General features: G+C 43.1%; 1 protein-coding gene across 9 annotated transcripts in view; it reads left to right on the plus strand.

The window, feature by feature from the left end:
• Positions 1 to 17,260, plus strand: part of LOC137383351 (interleukin-21 receptor-like) — a 136,096-nt gene extending 118,836 nt beyond the window's left edge. For all 9 annotated transcript variants that reach the window (XM_068056068.1, XM_068056067.1, XM_068056070.1 and 6 more), the window contains one exon: positions 14,452 to 17,260. In XM_068056068.1, the coding sequence (XP_067912169.1) occupies positions 14,452 to 15,435 (984 nt within the window). In that variant the 3' untranslated portion in view covers positions 15,436 to 17,260. The remainder of the gene's footprint in view (positions 1 to 14,451) is intronic.
• The last annotated feature ends 495 nt before the right edge of the window (positions 17,261 to 17,755 follow it).

Here is a 17,755-nt window from a genome sequence, read left to right on the forward strand (position 1 = left end):
CAATTTGCTGACAACACAGAGATAGACAGGATTATAAACAGTGTAGATAGAAGCATTAAATTATAAAGAGATATAAATAGATTAAGCGAATGGGAAAATCTGTGGCAAATGAATTTCAATGTAGGCACTTGGGACCAACAAAGAATAGATCAGAGTACTTTCTAAATAGTGAAAGGTTGGAAACAGTCAAGATTTTAAGTGCACTTGATAGGGTAGATAGAAAGAAACTATTTCCACTGGTTGGAGAGTCTAGGACTAGGGGACATAGACTAAAATTAAAGCCAGACCTTTCGGGAGTTAGGAAACACTTCTACACACAAAGGGCTGGATTTTGTGTAGGAGGCGGGAGAACCCCGCCTCTGCATTTTCGTGGGCCCTGGAGCGATCCTCCAGTGTTTTTAAATACAAGTTTCAGGAGGTGGGTTCCCCATCCCTTTAAAGTTGGGGATCCCACCTCCATGAGCTGCCATCCAATCAGAGGGCCGGCAGCTTCACAATATCGGCAGCACCACTGGGAGCAGTGGCCATTGTTGGTACTGCAGAGGCCTCGGACCCTGGCCCGCAGTGGCACCCTGGACAAGAGGTAGGTAGGCGGGGTTGCCAAGGCCAGTCTGGAAGGCCCTGGCGAGGGTGGGCTGGGGGGTGGTCTAGCGGTCCAGGGTGTGGGGGGGGGTAGTCCTAGGGCATGAATTGGTTCCCGGTGGGGGTACTCCGTGGGCCACAATTTTCCCACATAGGAGGGACCCCCCCCACAACCAAGCCCACAGGGAGGGCACCTCATTTTACAAGGCGTCCACCCTGCACGGGTGGAGGCAGCCCCACCGGTGGTAAGATCCCAGCCGTGGCAGGAAAAGGCCCCTAATTGGCCATTAATAGGCTAAAAGGGTCTCAACTGGCCTCTAGGTGGGAAGGCTGTCGTCGGCCTATCCCGCCCCCAGGACGATCACTGGGCGACAGGGAGGCAACGGGCCCTCCGCCCCACTGTCACCCCACCACCCATCATGGTACTCCATGCCCCTCCGCCTTTGATTGCACCCCGGGGAGGCTCATAAAATCCAGCCCAAAGGGTGGTGGAGTTTGGAACTCCCTTCTGCAAATGGCTGTAGATGCTGGGTCAATTGTTAATTTTAAGTCTGAGATTGATAGATTTTTGTTATAGGAACATAGGAACAGGAATTGGCCATTTAGACCCTCGAGCCTGTCCCGACATTCAATGAGATCATGACTAATCTGTGACCTAACTCCATATACCTACGTTTGAACTATATCCCTAAATACCTTCGGTTAACAAAAATCTATCAACATCAGATTTAAAATTAACAATTGATTGAGCATTAATTTGTGGAAGAGAGTTTTAAATTTATACCAGCTTATGTGTTTAGAAGAGTTTCTTAATTTCACTCTTGAAATGTCTGGGTCTAATTTTTAGATTAGCCCCCTAGTCTTAGACTCCCCAATCAGTCTCTATCTACCCTATCTGAATGCCTTAGTATCTTGAAAACCTCAATCAAATCACCCTTTAACCTTTTAAATTTCAGGGAATATAACCCTAGTTTGTGTAATCTCAAAATTTGACCCTTGGAGTCCAGATATCATTCTAATAAATCTACGCTGCATTCCCTCCAAGGCCAAAATATCCTTCCTAAGCTCTGTACTCCAGATGTGCTCTAACCAGGGCTTTGTACAGCTGAAGCACGAGTCATAGAGTAATTTACGGCATACAAGGAGGCCATTCTGCCCATCGCATGCCCGCTCTCTGTGGAGCAATCCAGCCCCACTCCTTGCTCGATCCCTGTAGTTTGCAAGTTTATTTCCTTTAAGTGCCCATCCAATTTCCATTTGAAATCATTGATTGTCTCCACTTCCATCACCCTCATGGGCAGTGAGTTCCAGGTAATTACCACTCGCTGCATAAAAAAGTTCTTCCTCACATTCTCTCTGCATCTCTTCCCCAAAGCCTTCAATCTGTGTCCCCTAGTTCTTGTACCATCAGTTAATGGGTACAGTTTTTCCTTGTCTAAATTACCTAGGTCTGTCATAATCTTCTACACCTCTATCAAATTTCCCCTCAATTTCCTTTGCTCCAAGGAGAACAACATCAGCATTTCCAACCTAACCTGGTAACTCAAATTCCCCATCCCTGGAACTATTCTGGTAAATTTCCTCTGCACCCTCACAAGGACCCTCAGATCCTTCCTAAAAAGTGATGACCAGATCTGGATGCAATACTGTAGTTGGGGCCTAACCAGAGCTTTATAAACGTTCAGCAAAACTTCCCTGCTTTTGTACTCTATGCCTCTATTTCTGAAGCCCAAGATCCCATATGCTTTGCTAACCACTCTCCCAATAGGTGCTGCCACTTTCAAAGATCAATGCACATGTACCCCCAGGTCCCTCTGTTCCTGCACACTCTTTAGAACTGCGTCATTAAATCTATATTGCCTCACCCTATTAAATTCCATCTGCCACTTGTCTGCCCATTTTGCTAACCTATCTATGTCCTGTGGCAGGCAGTTTGTATCATCCTCACTGTTTGCCACTCCTCCAAGTTTGGTATCATTGGCAAATTTTGAAATTCTACTTTATATTCCGAGATTCAAGTCATTTAAGTGTAGCAAAAAAAGCAGTGGTCCCAGCACTGACCCTTGAAGAACACCGCTGTCCACCATCCTCCGGTCTGAAAAACAACTATTTACACAACTCGCTGTTTTCTGTCCTTAAGCCAATTTTTTTATCCAAGCTGACACTGACCCTCCTATTCCATGAGCCTCAATTTTGTTAATCAGCCTTTTATGTGGTACTTTATCAAACGCTTCCTTAAAATCCATATAGACAACATCCACCACATTCTTTCATCAACCTTCTCTGTTACTTCATCAAAAAAATCAGTTAGATTAGTCAAGCATGATCTGCTTTTTCAAATCCGAAAAGCATGCTAGCTGTCCTTAATTAACTCAAATGTCGCCAAGTGCCTGTTGATTTTTTTCCCTGATTATTGTTTCTAAAACCTTACCCAGCAGTGATGTTAAACTAACTTGCCTGTAGATTAGATTAGATTAGATTAGAGATACAGCACTGAAACAGGCCCTTCGGCCCACCGAGTCTGTGCCGAACATCAACCACCCATTTATACTAATCCTACACTAATCCCATATTCCTACCAAACATCCCCACCTGTCCCTATATTTCCCTACCACCTACCTATACTAGTGACAATTTATAATGGCCAATTTACCTATCAACCTGCAAGTCTTTTGGCTTGTGGGAGGAAACCGGAGCACCCGGAGAAAACCCACGCAGACACAGGGAGAACTTGCAAACTCCACACAGGCAGTACCCAGAATCGAACCCGGGTCCCTGGAGCTGTGAGGCTGCGGTGCTAACCACTGCGCCACTGTGCCGCCCTAAAGTTACTAGAAATGTCCTTACACCCTTTCTTGAATAAGGGTGTCACATTTGCCACTCTCCAATCCTCTGGAATCTCCCCCATATCTCGGGAAGTTTGGAAGATTATGGCAAGCCCTTACGCTATCTCCACCCTCAACTTCCTTTAACAACCTGGATTGGAAACCAGGTGACTTATCCATCCTAAGCATAGCCAGCCTTTCCAGTATCTCCTCACTTTCAATGTTTAGCCTCTCCATTGCCTCTACTGTCTCCACTTCTACTGATATTTTGTCAGATTCCTCTTCCTTAGTAAACACCGATACAAAGAACTCATTAAGTATTGTAGCCTCGCCCTGTGCCTCTAAACATATATTATCCTCTTGTCCCTAATCGGCCCCACTCCACCCCTTATTTCCGGTTTACTATTTACATGCTAGTAGAAGATATTTGGGTTCTCTTTTATGTTGACTGCCATTCTATTCTCACATTGTCTTTTTGCCAGTCTTATTTTCCTCTTTGCCTCCCCTCTCAACTTATTGTATTTGGCCTGGTTCTCAGTTGAATAATTCACCTGACATGCATCATACGCCATCTTTTTTTTGTTTGATCATAATCTCTATCTCCCTCGTCATCCAAAGCACCCTGTTTTTGGTTCCCCTACCTTTCGCCCTTGTTGGAATGTACCTAGTCTGTACCTGAAGCATCTCTTCCTTAAAGATCACCCATTGTTCCATTACAGTTTTTCCTGTCAGTCTTTGGTTCCATATTATCCTAACTAGATCCCTTCTTATCGCAATCTTCTCAATCTAATCTTTCTACCTTATATTGTTCCTTGCTTTTCTGCATTACAAGTCTAAACCTTATGATATGATGATCACTCTTACCCAAGTGCGCCCCCACAAATACTTAGTCCACTTGGCTCAACTCATTTTCCAGCACCAGATCCAGCAATGCCTCCTTTCTAGTTGGACTAAGAACATATGGATCAAGGAACTTCACCTCAACACAATCCAGAAATTCCTCCTCCTCCTTTCCCTTTACTCTAAAATGATCCTAATCCATATTTGGGTAATTAAAATCCCCCAATATCACCATTTCTTGCGTATCTCTGTGCTTTTCCTGCAGATTTGCTCCTATATCTCTCTCTCACTATTTGAAGGCCTATAGAATACCCCTAGTAGTGTGATCATTACCATTTTTGCTTCTCAACTCTAACCAATAGATTCTGTCCTTGTCCCCTCAAGGATATCCCCTCATTCCAACACTACAATGTCTTCCCTAATCTATACTGCCATCCCACCTCCCTTTTTTCCTTCTCTATCTTTTCTGAACACTTTATGTCCTTGTATATTAAGTGTTATATATTGTTAGCGTAGTTCAAATGTTGTTTACAGATGTCTCGGAGTCTTTGTATGGCTAAATAGTAACATGTTTATTTTATATACGTAACTATTTACACCCTCATTAAGCCTGTTCAGCTAGCACCTCTCAAGATGCTTCGAGCTTCTGCCAAGCCTAATACCCATGTGATTATTACATCACCATCACTACAATGGGAGGAGTTACACTCACTGTCTCAAACATTAACCTTTTCAGATCCTTATACTGTATCACCCCCCCCAAGTCTTTGTCCGTTTATATTTTTGATATATATGCATTCATTTTGACTTTACATACTACCCCATCTCCCTACAAATCTCTGACATCACAGATTCAGTCTGTCAGGCGCTTCACAACTCTCCCTGATCGTGTTCTTGTCGGATTTGGAAGCTCTGTAGTCTTTCTTGAAAGTCTTGTTCGACGACTTGGATGGCCTTGACCAATGTTTGTAGTATTCTGTTGTCACTGGGTTTGTTGATCATCATCTGGCTGCTCCAGATATATGACTGGTTTTTGTGTTTGAGGAAGAGAAATAAGGTTTCTCCTACTTTGGCGTATAGTACCCTCAGGAGCATGTACTACATAAGATCTCAGATGAACTTAGTCTCTCTGGATGACTCTACCTTCACATCCTAGATTTCCTATCCATACCTTCTCTCCATCCTTTAACATTGGTAGGTTTCTGGTACGAAATCTCTTGTTGGTTCCTGTAAGACTTCTCTCTGTCTTGAACTTTTTTTGTAGTCTTTTATGTCTAGTTCCAGAAGTAGTTTTCTGGGTAGAATAGGAAGGTTTGGTTTTGGCTTCCTCCCCACTAACAGCTCTGAAGATGCAAGTCCACTTAACAACAGAGTAGATCGATAATTCAATAGTGTATTGGAAGATTTTTGTTCTTCTTCAACAATGATTTAATAGTTCATATACTCCTCTCTCCGCTTCACCATTCGATTGAGGGTAACATGGGGAACTTGAGATGTTCAAATCCTCACCTCCTCGCAAATTGTGTGAAGTATTTATTTGCAAACTGTGTTCCATTGTCTGACACAACATCATCAGGAATACCACCTGTTGCAAAGATCTCCTGTGAAACTCTAATAATAGATTTTGTTTTTGTTGAGTACAGTCTTTTCACTTCAATCCATCTTGAGAAATAATCGATCACTATGATGTAAGATTTTCCATTGTACATAAATAAAGTTATTCCTAGACATTCCCATGGTCTGGTTAGAAATTGTATAGTTATCAGAGGTTCCCTCTGGTCTGGTCTGTGTACTGTGCATACCCGGCAATTCAAAATCATGTTTTCTATGTCTTTGGATATTCCTGGCCACCAAAGATGACTGAGCTCGTGCTCTGTATTTTGTGATTCCCATGTGTCCTTGATGGATTCTTGCCAAGACATCTGATCGAAGAGAAATCGGAATGACCAGTCTGACGTTATACACCAGCAAATCGTCTACAATTGTGAAATGTCTCCTGAATTTGAAGAAAATTTTCATTACCTTCCCACTAGGATGTTCCTGTGGCCAACCTTGTATACAATACTGGTGTATCCGAATGCATTTCTCATCCTGCTTTTGAGCGTGACGAATTTCTTGAAGTTTCTGTATATTTGCCGGCCATTATGACACTGTGTACTGTGAAAACAACTCTATCTCTTCAACAAAGTTAACATCCTGTTGCGTAGAATGGTCAACAGTTGCTCTTGATAATGCATCAGTGTAAGTCTGCATCTTTTCCTGAGCATATATCGTCTCATAGGTATATCTCATCAACCTCAATCGGAATCTGAGTTCTGGGAGGCATCCTTGCAATTTCCTTCTCATCCAGTAAGGAAACCAAGGGTTTGTGGTCTGTCTCAATAACCACTTTCAGGCCAATAATGTAATCAGAAAACTTCTTGCAAGCCCACTTGACTGCAAGTGCTTCTTTTTCAATGACAGCAACCCTGGTCGCTGTCTTGGACAAAGCTCTAGATGCTTAAAAGATTGGTCTTCGACATCCATTTGGCTGTTCTTGAAAGAGACCTGCCCCGAACCCTGTAGTTGAAGCGTCTGCTGCAATTATAGTTGGTAATGAAGGGTTGTAATGTATCTCTGGTGAGACTAGCATCTCATTAATTATTCGAAATGCCTGCTCCTGATTTGTGTCCCAATATTACGCTTGATCTTTTTTCAAGAGTTGTCTTAATTGTTCAGTTACTTGCACCAAATTGAGTAAAAAATTTTGCTAATTGATTCACCATTCCAAGGAATCTTTGGAGATGTTGGACTGAAGTTGGGTTGGGAATTCATTAATAGCCCTCGGCTTTTTCAGGTCTGCCATTATGTCCTTGTTACTTACAATATGTTTCTAGAAACGAATAGACATTTTTGAGAATTTACACTTATCATTAAGTGTCAGCCCTTCTTCTTGAAGATGACTTAAAACCTCTTTTACAATCTGGTCATGTTCTTCGATGGATTCCCCATGGACCAGGATGTTGTCCATGTGAGATATCACCCCTTTGACGTCTTGCAGAATGTTGGACATGGTCCTTTGGAAGATTTCCGGTGCAGATGTTATATCGAATGGTAAACAATTGAAGCAAAATCTTCTGGATGGTGTGAACGGAACCTGCCAAAAGCCACTATTTGTGTCAAGTTTAGTGAACATTATGCTTTTGGATAGGGTGGCCAGGCTTTCGCCCACTGAAAACATAGCCTGGATTTTCCTTGCCACTGCTTTGTTAAGCTGCGGTAAGTCCACACAAATATGAAGAGTACCATTTGGTTTTGGAACTGGAACCGTAGGTGAACACCACTCTGTTGGCTTCATGACTGAAGAAATGATTCCCATTCTGGTCATCTCTTCCAGCTGATTTTGTACTTGGTTCATCAACGGGGGTTGTATCTTTCTGGGTATAAAGATACAAACCGGTCTGGCATCTTCTCTTAACATTATGCAATACTCGGACTTCAGGCTTCCTAGAACTGAAAATAGCTTTGGAAAGTCTGCTTGAAAGTGACTGTTGGACTCTGGCTGTTTGATTTCATCCATCGTTTTGATTAAATGTAAGTCTAAGCACGCTTTTCTGCTTAACGTTGAAAATTCTTGGTTTTTCAGAAAGTATAGGGTTTCCATTATCCATCTTCCCCTATATTGAAGTGTAGCTTGTAGCTTTCTCTTGACTTTTAGTCCCAGGACCATGTAACTGAGTGTCAACAGGTTGTAAGCAATGTGTCAACTCCTGGTCTGACAGAACTGTGACACTTGCACCTGCGTCCTATTTGAAATTAATAATATGTCCATTGTCATAAATGTCCACCGTCCAGAAGGCCTGATTGGGGTCATTAATTTCCCCTAGGAAATCTCCTAATTTATCGGGGCGGCACAGTGGTTATCACCGCAGTCTTACAGCTCCAGCAACCCGGGTTCGATTCTGGGTACTGCCTGTGCGGAGTTTGCAAGTTCGCCCTGTGACCGCATGGGTTTTCGCTGGGTAACATTTGCAATCCTCCAGTCCCCTGGCACCACTCTCATATCCAAGGAGTATTGGAAGATTGTGGCCATTTCTGCAATTCCCACCCTTTTGTCCCTCAGTAAGCAAGGATGCATCCCATTCGGACCAGGTGACTTTTCAACTTGAGGACTACCAACTTGTGCCTGCAGCTCACCAATCTTAGTTACCACATTATGTGCACTTATGTACATGCAGTCCAAACCCATCTTAGACTGCCTCACATTTGCTCCAGTTCGCTCTCTGCTATTTGTGAACTATTATTTACTCTAGTGCTATTTGCCTCTCCCTTTCCTCTGTACACCTTGTTTCTCCCATCTAACGTTTCATCCTAGTGCCCATCCCCCTACCAAATTAATTTAAACTCTCCCCCACAGTACTGGTTAACCTTCCCACAAGGAATTTGGTCCCAGTTCTGCTGAGGTGCCACCCATCCACATTGAAAAGATTCCTCCTGTCCCAGAACTGATCCCAATGCCCCAGAATCTGAAGTCCTCCCTCCTGCACCATTTCTCCAACCACACATTAGTCTGTTTTATCCTATCATTCCGATACTCACTAGCGTGTGGCACTGGGAGTAATAGAGAGATTATTACCTTTGAAGTCCTGCTTTTTCCCGAGCTCCTGAAACTCTGTCAGCAGAACCTCAATACCTTTCCTTCTTGTGGCATTGGTTTCTATAAGGATCACGACTTCTCACTGTTCCTTTCTTCCCTCAAAATGCTCTGCACCCTCTTGTTGGTGTCCTTATCCTGGCACCAGGGAGGCCCTAAATACACACCATGCAGAACATACATCAATGCTTGCAGAAACACCTGTCCAATCCTCTGACTATCAAATTCCCTATGACCACTGCATTTCTTCACTTTGCTGTGCCTCCCTCACAGAGCTGTGGATGTGCTCTAGACTGTACTCCCCCAAGGTGACATCATCCTTACTGGTATTCAATGCTGAAAGCCAATGAGATTGGCTAATTTTTTTTTATTCTTTCATGGGATGTGGGCATCACTGGCAAGGCCAGCATTTGTTGCCCACCTGTAATTGCCCTTGAACTGAGTGCCTTGCTCAGCCGTTTTAGAGGGCAGTTAAGAGTCAGCCACATTGCTGTGAGTCTGGAGTCACATGTAGACCAGACCAGGTAAGAACAGCAGATTTCCTTCCCCAAAGGACATTAGTGACCCAGATGGATTTTTATGATCGATAGTTTCATGGCACCATTACTGAGATTAGCTTTCAATTCCAGATTTGTATTAATTAATTGAATCTATTAATTAATTGAATTTAAATTCTACCAGCTACCATGGTGGGATTTGAACCCGTGTCCCCAGGGAATTAGCCTGGGCCTCTGGATTACTAGTCCAGTGACTTTACCACTATGCTACCGCCTCTCTCCTTTAAAGTCCCGACATTGACACACATTCAGTTGTCGGCAGTCCTGCATTACCTCACTTAATGAGCCATTCTTCATGTGCGAGTCTCACCGGTGAGTGGCGGCAGGTCATCTTCCCGTAACCCTCTTGCCTCCCTCGGCTCAATATCTACTGTCTGATGAGAGGACACCGAGGGGTCCTATTTCCAGGCCATTGCCTCTGTTCTCCAAGAAACTACTGGAGCACAGATATGATTAACCTCAAGGTGTAGGGTGTGGAAGACACTCTTTCGAACTTCAGTCTGTGCTGGGCTAACTGAACTCAAACTAGGGAGCAATTAAGGTTCTCCAAGTAGCCTCAATGCACCAGGTTATAAAGCTGAAAAAAAATCAGGTAGGGTATTTTATCCTCACAGGTATACAACATAGAGGCAGAGACAGCCCAAGAGGGAGACGGGAAGAGAGAGAGAGATAGACAGACAGACAGACAAATAGAGAAGCACAGACAGAGGGGGAGACAGAGAGGAAGATAATCTGTTTTAGTGATGTTGGGCTGAGGGATAAATATTGGCCAGGACATCGGGGCGAACTCCTCTGCTTTACTTTGATATAATACCATGGGATCTTTTACCTACATCTGAGAGGCAGACAGACTCATCTTAACCTCTCACACTACATATTTAAACTTTCTAATGTTTGACATTCTTATAACAGCAGAGATCTATCTTAGTCAATATTCTAATCTTCTCCAAATGCCCTTCTGAACATTATCTAAAATCATATTTTGCATCAAGAAAATACAAAAACAGTCAGCATGTTATCAGTAAGATTGATTTGAAACAGAATGCAGTAAGTTTGCAGAAGATTATTTGTTGCATCTCAGTCACAAGCATCTGTCAGGTACAGAACGGAACAGCCCAACAGCTTGGTCTGTTTACACATAATTTTCTGGGGAACATATCACAGTCCTTAGCAGTTCGTCTTGTAATTTTGTTTTCTCGTGCAAGGCAGTTATTCTTGACTGTTGAAGACCGAATTGGTATGAGACTGTGTTCTAACATGGATTTAATACTAGTCTTTCATCTCAAGAATCAGAGTTTAACTTTAGTGGGAACTGATAGCTCTCCAGCCAATAACCATCCTATGTAAAATGGGTTTGGACGTGGTCCAAACATGATCCAGACACAGTACCGTCCCTTGTAGGCACTGCTCAGTGGCACAGAAATGCCCATAATTTGGCATTAAATTGGCACTCTCCTTCACACCCATAGGATAGCTAGTGTAGAAAATGGAAATGTGTCACTAGAAGGAGACATAAAAGCCGATTTTAAAAGTTTCTATAGGTATGTAAAAAAGAGATTAGCAAAGGAAAATGTAACCTTACAGACAGAGGCAGTAGAAATTATAATGGGAAATAAAGATATGGCAGAGAAGTTAAACAAATACTTTGTATCTGTCTTCATAAAAAAAGACACAAAAAACAATCCAAAAGTAGCGGGGAACCAAAGGTTTGTGGAAATGAGAAACTTAAAGAAATTAGTATTCGTAAAGAAATAGTACTGGAGAAATTAATGGGACTAAAAGCTGACAAATCCCCTGGACCTGATGGCCTACATCCTAGGCTTTTATAAGAGGTGGCTCCAGAGATAGTGGATGAATTGGTTTTGATCTTCCATGGCAGATAAGGGAGAACCAGTGGATGTAGTGTTTTTAGATTTTTAGAAAGCGTTCAATAAGATATCACACAAGAGGTTATTATACAAAATTAGGGCTCTTGGGATTGGGGTAATATATTAGCGTGGATTTAGATTGATTAATGGACAGAAAACAGAACAGGAATAAAAGGGTCATTTTCAGGTTGGCAGGCTGTAAGTAGCAAGAATGTGGCAGATGGATATAATGTGGTGAAATGTGAAGCTATTCACCTTGGTAGGAAAAGTAGAAAAGCAAAATCTTTTTTAATTGGTGAGAGACTGGGAAATGTTGGTATTCAGAGGAAACTGAGTGTCCTTGAGCACAAATCACTGAAAGTTAACATGCAGATACAGCAAGCAATTAGGAAAGTAAATGGTATGTTCACCTTTTTTTATCAAAGGATTGGAGTATAAGAATAAAGAGGTCTTACTGCAATTCTAGGCCTATATTTCCTAGAGTTTAGAAGAATGAGGGGTGATCTCGTTGAAACATATAACATTCTTAAGGGGCTTTACAGGGTTGATGTCGGGAGGATGTTTCCCCTGAATGGGGAGCCTAGAACTAAGTGTCACAGTATCAGAATAAGGGCTCAGCCATTCAGGATTGAGATGAGCAGAAATTCCTTCACTCGCAGGGTTGTGAATCTTTACAGTTTTCTATCCCAGAAAGCTGTGAATGCTCCGTTGCTGAGTATTCTCAAGACAGAGGTCGATTGATTTTCGGATACTAAGGGAATTAAAAGATATGGGAATAGTGCGGGAAGATGGAATAGAGGTTCGAGATCAGCCATGATCTTACTGTATGGTGGAGCGGGCTCGAAGGACCAAATAACTTATTCCTGCTCCTATTTCTTATGTCTTACGTTTCAATGGTGCAGTGGGATTCCACTTCTCTCATTGGGGCTAAGGCATCATTTTCTGGGAAGATTGAAGGAGCTTTAGCCTCGACTACACCATCGAACTGTAAAGGTTCTGAGCAGTTCTGAACCTTATTTGGGCTCTTCAGTAAGACAAAACATTTGCAGACAGTAGTTCTGGTGCAATTAAGGCCTGCTCAGATCTGCAAATGAAACCTGACCCAAGCCTGACAGAACCGCATCCGACCCTAGCCCAACCCGGTCCAAGTCCTTTAATTTTTTCCCGCACCGACCCGACCACTGGAATGAAGTTCATTATATTAAAGAGGTTGTGCTCTACCTTGGATGGAATCGCTCACTGCAGACTAGTGCGGAGTGTTTCCTGCCTTGACGTCCTGGCTGTCACTGTGTCCGACCCAAACCCGAATGCCAGACCTGGAAGAGCTACCCGACCCGAACCTGACACATGTTGTCGGGTCCCGTCAGGTTCGGGTCGGTTAGCCATGCTCTAGGTACAACAAATTAAGAGGATTTATTAAGTAACAAAATTATACTTAACAACCAGGCAATAGTTTACAAGTCTTGGACACAGATTGTTGTAAGTTCTGGCCTCTTCTTACTTCTTTCTTTTATTTGCTTTTCTTCAGTAAAGCTGTATGCCAAAGGCTACCGGGTATTGTCTTTTGATCCTTTCTTGGAACTTTACACCCCTAACCGAATGACCCTCCCTAGTTCTTTTGATTGGTCTCAGGTGCATGTGATCACTTTCTTATTGGTTTCTTAAAGTGATAGACACCTAGGGCAGCACCATCCAATAAGTGGCCCATTTGTTCTCGAGAGATAAGGGGTCACATGTTTTATTAGGGTCTTGTAATTTCCAGGAATCCTGCTCAACACTGCAACTGAGGAGACCACATGATTTCCAGGAATTCAAACTCTGCGGGCTCATGTGGTCTCCAGGAAAAGGTCTGCACATCGCATATTAAAATTATAAACTTATTAAGGTTGAATAATGTTTTCAACCATGACAAAAGTTAGCAGGTACATTGCATATTCTCAAAACTAATACAAAACTAAAAGCTAGTCCATGTAACAACCAGGATGTATAACGATGTATATAAATATATAACTAGAGTATATAAAATAATAATGTATAAAAATATGGTGTATAAAAAAAGGCAGCAAGATTTCAAAATACACTTGATTGATACAAGTGCATGGATAAATGAATCGCAATGTAGTTCATATTCTTACAGCGTCTGTCCTGTACCTGCCCTGGGAGTGTTTGATGCAACAATGTAGAGAGAGTTTTACCCTTTATCTAGCCTGTGCTGTCACTGCCCTGGGTGTGTTTGATGGAACAATGCAGGGGAACTTTACTCTGGCAATCCTTCTCTTAGCAGTAGTCTCCAGCCTCTTTCTTTACTTGTCTCTCAGTTTGATTGATAGTACCAGATTCACTACTTCTCTATACTTTCCAGTCTTGCTTCTTCTGGGATCTAAGTATTCCAGTGCTGCGTGATCAGTTCTCTCCAGCTTTGCTCGAGAGAAATCATGTATGATCATAGTTTTCTACTCTGACTCATTCTCCCCCAGGACCTAAATCTTGTGAAACTCCTTATTTCCCTTAGTCTTCCCTTCCACAATCAACAGGCTTTTACAACGTGGCACCACTTAACCATCACTCCTTCATTTACCTCATGTCTGTCATGCTGTTCAATCATTACAACACTGACTACACTTGTGAAGTGCTTGATTAGCTATATAGCACTTTGAGATGTCCTGTGGTCATCAAAAGCCCGAGGGATGCAAGTTCTGTCTGTCTTTCTATCCTGGCAGTTCTTGCCTTTCACCTGGGTTTCTAGAGTTTAAAAAAGGCAGACATGATTGACATGTCCTTCTTCAATAATACTTATGTTATCATGTTAACTTATTTCTTTTGTTCCCATATAATGCAGCAGAATCTTTTTATATAGAAGTGAAAAGGGGCATTCTGAGTTATGTGATGCTGTCGAATTTCTGGTATTAACTAATAGATGATATTAGTTGCTTAATGTTATTTGATTTACATTAAGAAGTTGGTTGTATTTTGTAATCTCTTGTATAGTGGACAGCTATTTTACTAATCTGAATACTGCACTTTATATCAATATTATTTCATCTATACTGCCAGATAAAAGTTTATATGTAATATGTAATATGAAATACAAGTCAACGACTTATCATCTTTAGCTGCTTTTAACTGGTCTCCTTTTACTGTTTCAGAGCTGGGTTAACGCTCAACACCCAGATGCATTGTATGAAGTCAATGAGAAAAATGCAATGGTCTTGGAGAAGGGAGACAGTGTACAGGTATACGATGGACCAATTGCTCATGAGGAAACATTGATGATAGGATTGAAATCCTGGGACAAACAGTCTGAGATTCATTCCTCATGGCAGGCCTTGTGTGGCCCGAGTTCCTGTCTTTCATCTCACTCTGGGGGCCAATTTGGGAACAACATTCAACAGTGGAAGGATAAATCCTATGGACAGATATCTATCGACACTGTGACAGTGACTGATGAGGCTGTGCCTTGTTGTTCCCAATGCAGTTACAAATGCAAGCCAACGAGACCACCCTACTTGACCCAGTGTAAGAGTAATTCTGATGCAGACAATTCAAATGTACAGGATTATCCCACCAGCAGCCAATTGTTCACTCATTTGCACCCAGTTATGTCAGGAACCCCTCAGCATTGTGACAGCAACACACCACACAACACCATGATGTCCCTGTTACAATGCACTGCTGCCCAAGAGGCGACAAGTGGGAATGTTCTAGACCTTCAGTGTCTCAACATGGCTGACTGGGGACCAGAAAATGAACCTTTTTCTTTGAATGATGGTGAAGATGCCTCTTGGAATGACAGAAATGTAGGTGAAGGTGGTTCTTGGAGTGATGGAAGCCTAGATACCATCTCATCATGCAGTAGGCTAGAACCAGACCTTGGTTATCCAAAGATATCACTGGATTTAGATACTGTTGACAGTGGATTCACCGAGACTGACACCGATTCTATGACCGCTGTTGATTCCGGATATAAAAGTAACACAGGCACAGGCAGAATAATCAGAGCAGAGTCCAAAAAAGAGTCGGACGATAACAGCCCTGTTAATTCAGAGCAGGAACAACTGTATTACAGAAGCTATGTCAAGCAGTGGGCCAGATCCACGTCTACCTGTACAGACTACAGCAGTCATGGATAATGGCCCTGGCTAGTGTCTAACCACCTCTGGCAGGCATAGCTCAATGGGCCATAGAGCGATGTTGTAAATGCTTTGTACTTGATAGTTAGACACCAATAGTGCAGCGAGACCCCCAGATGCAAATAATCAAGCTCTTTCCATGCTATCACTCTTTTCCTTCCCCCTTTGAAAGCTGGGAAAATTCAGCCTTACCTTTTTAAACTTCTGGATTAGAGGACTGAATGGTGCAAAAATTCTGCTCCATGATTTCACCAATTGGTGAAAGATTTTTCTGGTTCCCCAGGTCCAAAGAATTTGAAAGCCTATCAATCTCTCTCTGCTCCATTATGATCAGTGGATTTAACTATGATTTGTTTCAGCTCCCATTGCTGAAAATGACAGCACTTTGTGAGAGTAATTCACCTATTGACTAAAGACGGTCAGAACTTGTTTTCCTTTTAATCGACTCTGAGTGCAGAAAAAGGGAATTGTGTTACAGATCAAACCTCGTCACATGACGTCTATTTCCAGTAGTAATATTAACTCATTTTGTTTAGATTTCCTGTCTGATACTTCAGAAATTCTGCTAATTAACTCAATTTTGCAAAGCTTCTCACATCCTCCATCCCAGTTTAGATTTTAGTAAAGATAGGAAATATATTTTTGAAAAAATCACAATTTGGCAACACCAACCTTGTGAAATTGCATTCAGTTAAGCTTCAGCTTGTTCCCAGAAGCAGTAGCCAATATGTAACAGAATCTATAATTATACAACTAACTGTTTCATTGCAGACTGAGTATGGAAATTTCACACCTTCCATTATATGTCACAACATCCTCATGATTGCACTGATCACTCAAGAGGATGCGAGATGCACTCACCACAGGTGTTGTGTCATTCAGTATTCTGCTACTTTCAAACTGTGACTCTCATTTAACTGCTGTCATATTTGGTTCAACACTGAAGGCAAACTACGATCCATTTCTAAAGCACCAGCCTTTCATGCAGTTTGTGTGTGGGGGTGGGGGGCCCATCCCCTGCAAATATCCAGACAGCCCCCACCACACCCTCCCCCATAGCCCAATCCCCTGCAAATATTGACACTCTACCAGGTGCACTCCTGCAAATATCCAATGTTACGGCCAGGTGAGGATGGATCACAGGCTTGCCTCTTGTCCTTCCTCTTATTTGACCGCAACAGAGATTATTCCTTTTTTAAACAGCTTACCACTTCAGTGAGTGTTAGGGTTTGGGGGTGTGGTTATTTTCAGGGTGCGTCTGGGTTTGTGGATATTTGCAGGAGTGGGCCTGGGGCGTGGATATTTGCAAGGTGAGACTGGGGTGTGGATATTTGCAGGGTGGGTCTGGGGTGTGGATATTTGCAGGGTGGGTCTGGGGTGTGGATATTTGCAGGGTGGGTCTGGGTTTGTGAATATTTTCAGGGTGAGTCTGGGTTTGTGGATATTTTCAGGGTGACTCTGGGTTTGTGGATATTTGCAGGGTGTATCTGGGGTGTGGATATTTGCAGGGTGGGTCTGGGTTTGTGGTTATTTTCAGGGTGCGTCTGGGTTTGTGGATATTTGCAGGGTGAGTCTGGGGTGTGGATATTTGCAGGGTGAGTCTGGGGTGTGGATATTTGCAGGGTGGGTCTGGGGTGTGGACATTTGCAGGGTGGGTCTGGGGTGTGGATATTTGCAGGGTGGGTCTGGGTTTGTGAATATTTTCAGGGTGAGTCTGGGTTTGTGGATATTTTCAGGGTGAGTCTGGGTTTGTGGATATTTGCAGGGTGTATCTGGGTTTGTGGATATTTGCAGGAGTGGGTCTGGGGAGTTGTAGTTATTTTCAGGGGTGGGTCTGGGGGTGTGGTTATTTTCAGAGTGGGTTGGGGGGGTAGATATTTGTGGGGGTGGGTCTGGAGGTGTGTGGATATTTGTGGGGGTGGGTCTGGGAGTGTGTGGATATTTGTGGGGGTGGGTCTGGGGGTGTGTGGATATTTGTGGGGGTGGGTCTGGGAGTGTGTGGATATTTGTGGGGGTGGGTCTGGGGGTGTGTGGATATTTGTGGGGGTGGGTCTGGGAGTGTGTGGATATTTGTGGGGGTGGGTCTGGGAGTGTGTGGATATTTGTGGGGGTGGGTCTGGGGGTGTGTGGATATTTGTGGGGGTGGGTCTGGGAGTGTGTGGATATTTGTGGGGGTGGGTCTGGGAGTGTGTGGATATTTGTGGGGGTGGGTCTGGGAGTGTGTGGATATTTGTAGGGGTGGGTCTGGGGGTGTATGGATATTTGTGGGGGTGGGTCTGGGAGTGTGTGCATATTTGTGGGGGTGGGTCTGGGGGTGTGT

The sequence above is a fragment of the Heterodontus francisci genome, chromosome 24 (genome assembly GCF_036365525.1).
Source record: "Heterodontus francisci isolate sHetFra1 chromosome 24, sHetFra1.hap1, whole genome shotgun sequence".
NCBI classification, from domain to species: domain Eukaryota; kingdom Metazoa; phylum Chordata; class Chondrichthyes; order Heterodontiformes; family Heterodontidae; genus Heterodontus; species Heterodontus francisci.